This window comes from Cibotium barometz, chromosome 52 (genome assembly GCF_041138505.1).
Source record: "Cibotium barometz isolate CiBa-2024 chromosome 52, ASM4113850v1, whole genome shotgun sequence".
Classification (NCBI taxonomy): Eukaryota; Viridiplantae; Streptophyta; class Polypodiopsida; order Cyatheales; family Cibotiaceae; genus Cibotium; species Cibotium barometz.
In genome coordinates this window covers 9,541,173-9,544,836 of record NC_141097.1, presented here as the reverse complement: position 1 = coordinate 9,544,836, position 3,664 = coordinate 9,541,173, and the positions used below count along the sequence as shown (strand labels likewise).

Genomic DNA, 3,664 nt, shown 5'->3' with positions numbered 1-3,664 from the left:
TAGGTTTCTTTTGAAGGTGAAAATAGACCTTCAAGTGAAACCCATTACTCAACAAAATGAATTTGGTGAGACCATTCAAAGATGGGTCTCTTTTGAAGGTTAAAAAGGGTTTTAGAATCACTAACCCATTGCTCTAGTTTCTTTTAAGGGTTTAAATGGTGCCTTTCAGACCCACTAATTTATTATTCAATCAATGAAGGCTATATTAAAACTTAAATGTGGGTTTCTTTTGAAAGATGCATCCAGAGGAGACTGAGAGATTTGGATACTAAAATAGCAAAACTACACAAGAAAGCTAACGTCAGACAGGATGACCAACTGATCCACACAACTCAGGAGATGATGATGCTGAGAGAAACAATTATCCTTGTTAAAGCTCTCTATGTGCTGTAACTTCTTCTAATTTCTTAATATAAGGTGCCTTTTATTTGAAAATGGACCTTCAAGTGAAACCCATTACTCAACAAAATGTACGGCGTGAGGCCTTTCAAAAGTGGGTCTTAAAATGGGTTTTTAGAAACCAATAACCCACTTAAAAAAAACCACTAAAAAATTTGCTCCGTTTCTTTTCAAGGGTTGAAATAAGCCCACTAATTTTATTTAATTATATGAAAAACTTAAAAAATAGAGTTGGAAGCCGTTCGTGTCGGTGGATAACTGGGGAAATGTGGGCGGTAGGCGGGACCAAGGTAGCGTCTTAAGGTGCTCCCCTTCTCTTTCTCTCTCATCTCTCATCTCTCTCTCTCTATCTCTCTCATCTCTCATCTCTCATATCTCTCTCTCTCTCTCTCTCTCTCTCTCGCTAGGGCCAAGAGTTGTCGCTGTAGGGACAGCTGTGGTGACTGTAAGTTCAATATGCGGTGCAACAGAGAGAGTGTGTAGAGGGAGAGAGATCACAGCTTGGGAGGCCCCGCGCGAGGGATTTTGTGCTATGAATGCGTGTGATTTTAGCACACATCAAGGCAGAGGGACTGAGAGGACTGTTCACAGTAGAAAGCAGAGCTAAGAGGAGCCCGAGAGAGGTTACCTCACCACATTGAGGCGCTCTCTGTGATTCCAAGAGGTATTGCAAGGAGTGAGCTCGCGTGGCAGTCTAAGTAATGGCATAGGGGGTCTTCTCTCTCTCTCTTCCATTTCACTGCTTCAGAGGAGAATTTTAGCAGAAGCAGCAGCACCCAACAGAGCATAGCAGAAGCAGAGCCCAAAACCTCCTAAGCTCACTCACTACACTCATACCTTAAGGTCTTCCCATTTCTTCCCCCCTCACACAATGCATACCAAGTCTGATTCTGAGGTCACCAGCTTAGCCCCCTCCTCCCCTCGCTCGCCCCGCTCGCGCCCTCTCTACTTTGTGCAGAGCCCTTCACGTGAATCTCATGATGGCGATTCCAAGCTCTCCTTCCACTCCACCCCCATCCTGAGCCCCATTGGCTCCCCCCTCCATCCTGCTGCCTTCTCCACATCCTCGCGCTCTCGGGACTCCTCGCAGTCCCTAGCTTCGGCATCCCGGAAGTCCGGCTCGCGCAAAATCCTCCCTCAACCCCACTCCCATCATGGCAACAACAGCTCCAAATCAGGCAAAGGATGGGCTGCCAACAATGTCATTGAAGAAGAAGATCCTGACTTCAATCAGACCAGCAAAACACCCCAGATTTACACCATCCTCCTCGTCCTCCTCTCCTGCATTGTCTTCCTCATAATTTTCATCCTCCTCTTTTGGCTCATTTGCAGACCCTTCCAACCCCAGCTGTCTCTCAAGGTACACAAAGTGCTGTTTTTTGTTACTGCCTTTGAGTTTAGCTAGTCACCTTTGCATATGTAGAATGCTGTCTCCTTCATTTGATTTAGCTCGGTCATGGTAGCTTTGCATGCCCAAGCTTGGTAATTATTTCTTGCTTGTGTACAATGTTGTCTTCCTTTATGTGCTTTGCTAATCAATGTAGAAATGCATACCTTGTCAGCGGCTTTGTCTGTCTTACATATTCAATTATGGTAAAATTGTTCTTCACAGTTGATTTTCTAGTTATGTTAAAATTGCGTATGTTGTTTTGCTAGATTTGTTAAGACTTATTGAATGAGCAATGGCTTTGCATGTGTGCAGAATGTAGTCTTCCACAATTTCTACATGGGAGAGGGCACAGATGCGTCTGGCGTGCCCACTAAAATGGTGTCTCTCAACTGCACTGTACAGCTCAATTTCTACAACCCTTCTAAGTATTTCGGAGTCCATGTGAATCCGGTGGATGTGGTGCTCGGCTTATCAGAGCTTGACATAGCAAAGGGACAGGTACTTCACTCTCCTTTTGGCAGCTTTTCACCATTGACATGGTTTTCTTGAGAGAGGTTAGCACATGTAGGTTCTGCACTTCCCAGGTCATGTTGTTGCCTCTCAGTATGGAGCCTGCATGGGCATGGGCATGCCGCACTGTTTTATTACATCCAATATATCATCTAAATGGTTCAACTACCACATCTCTGATATCCATCATTACTTAGGTGGTTTGATTTCCTTATTGAGATTTTCCATGGATGCTGACATGCTTAAAAGCATGGTCCCTTCACCCAAACAGGCTTTTTTAAATTTAAAGTTGTCACTTATTGTTCAGATCCTCCAGTATTTTCAAGCCAAAAGTACCCACAAGGTGATCCCAGTGGTGGCACAGGCTGCAAAGATCCCGCTCTATGGGGCGGGCAATGGCTTGACAAGCGACGACAATTCCAAGCAAGGTGTGCCTCTGAGCATGGTGGCCACACTCCACTCTCAGTATTATGTGGTGGGAAAGATGATAAAGCCCAAGTTCCAGAATGAAGTTGCATGCAACATTGTGTTGGATTCAACAACCATGAAACTGCTCACTCCATTGAAAGCATCATGCACCTACACTCCTGAGGGCTAAACATTTATATATATACATATATATGTATGTATATATGCTTGTGGACGTTGGTTAAACCTTAGGGCAAAGGGGTTGTCTAGGGCATTCATCAAGTCTTTTGGGGGGGCAAGTTCTACTGCAGCTGGCAAAAGGTAATTGGTTGAGGGCCATAGCAGCAGAGGTCATAATTGGTTGAGAGCCATAGCTTATAGCTTTGCTGTAAAGCTGATGTGTACCAATTCCGTACATAATATTATTATTTTTTAATAATTTGACTGGCCTTATAAAAATGTTGTGCTATATGTACCTTTACTACATGCTGTAAATTGTGAGTGCTGCTAAGGTTGGTGACAGGTTGTATTCGGTTCGGTTTTGTTTTAATATAATCCCTCATGCCTTGAAAAAAAAAGGTTGGTGACAGGCTGGCTTACCACCTGTGAAGTTATTCCTCACAAAAGTTATGTAATTATTATGTCCCCCCCTTCCAAAAAACAAAAGTTATGTAATTATTATGTCCCCCCCCCCCCCCCAAAAAAAAGTTCTAACCTCCATCGCTTTCAATAGGGCTACTTACAGAAGGTGTCCCCGTTTAAAGGTCCCGTTTACACAGTCCTAAGGTACACTGTCAACTGCGAAAAGCTACTGCGCTTATTCGCTGGATGTTTCTTTTTCTGTGGCACCTAGATGCCTTTGAACGCACTTAATTATATATGTATTATTGTTAGCATCTGGAGACTGGTAGGCTGTAGCCTTTCCTTTCAATGTACACGGTAGCCTGTCCTGTCCTG

General features: G+C 43.9%; 1 protein-coding gene across 1 annotated transcript; it reads left to right on the top strand.

Annotated features, from left to right (window-relative positions):
* The first annotated feature begins 712 nt into the window (after positions 1-712).
* On the top strand, positions 713-3,166 carry LOC147608769 (uncharacterized). The gene is made up of 3 exons (XM_086788229.1): positions 713-1,759; positions 2,102-2,287; positions 2,607-3,166. Exons 1-3 carry the CDS (start codon positions 1,271-1,273, stop codon positions 2,895-2,897), a joined length of 966 nt encoding a protein of 321 aa, XP_086644355.1. The 5' UTR covers positions 713-1,270; the 3' UTR covers positions 2,898-3,166.
* Positions 3,167-3,664: the final 498 nt, after the last annotated feature.

What these genes read in the sequence shown, in the direction of transcription:
- LOC147608769 (XM_086788229.1), top strand. Translation starts at nt 1,271, where the DNA reads ATGCATACCAAGTCTGATTCTGAGGTCACCAGCTTAGCCCCCTCCTCC. An exon ending in AACCCCAGCTGTCTCTCAAG is followed by an intron (nt 1,760 to 2,101) that starts GTACACAAAGTG and finishes GCATGTGTGCAG; the next exon opens with AATGTAGTCTTCCACAATTT. An exon ending in TTGACATAGCAAAGGGACAG is followed by an intron (nt 2,288 to 2,606) that starts GTACTTCACTCT and finishes CTTATTGTTCAG; the next exon opens with ATCCTCCAGTATTTTCAAGC.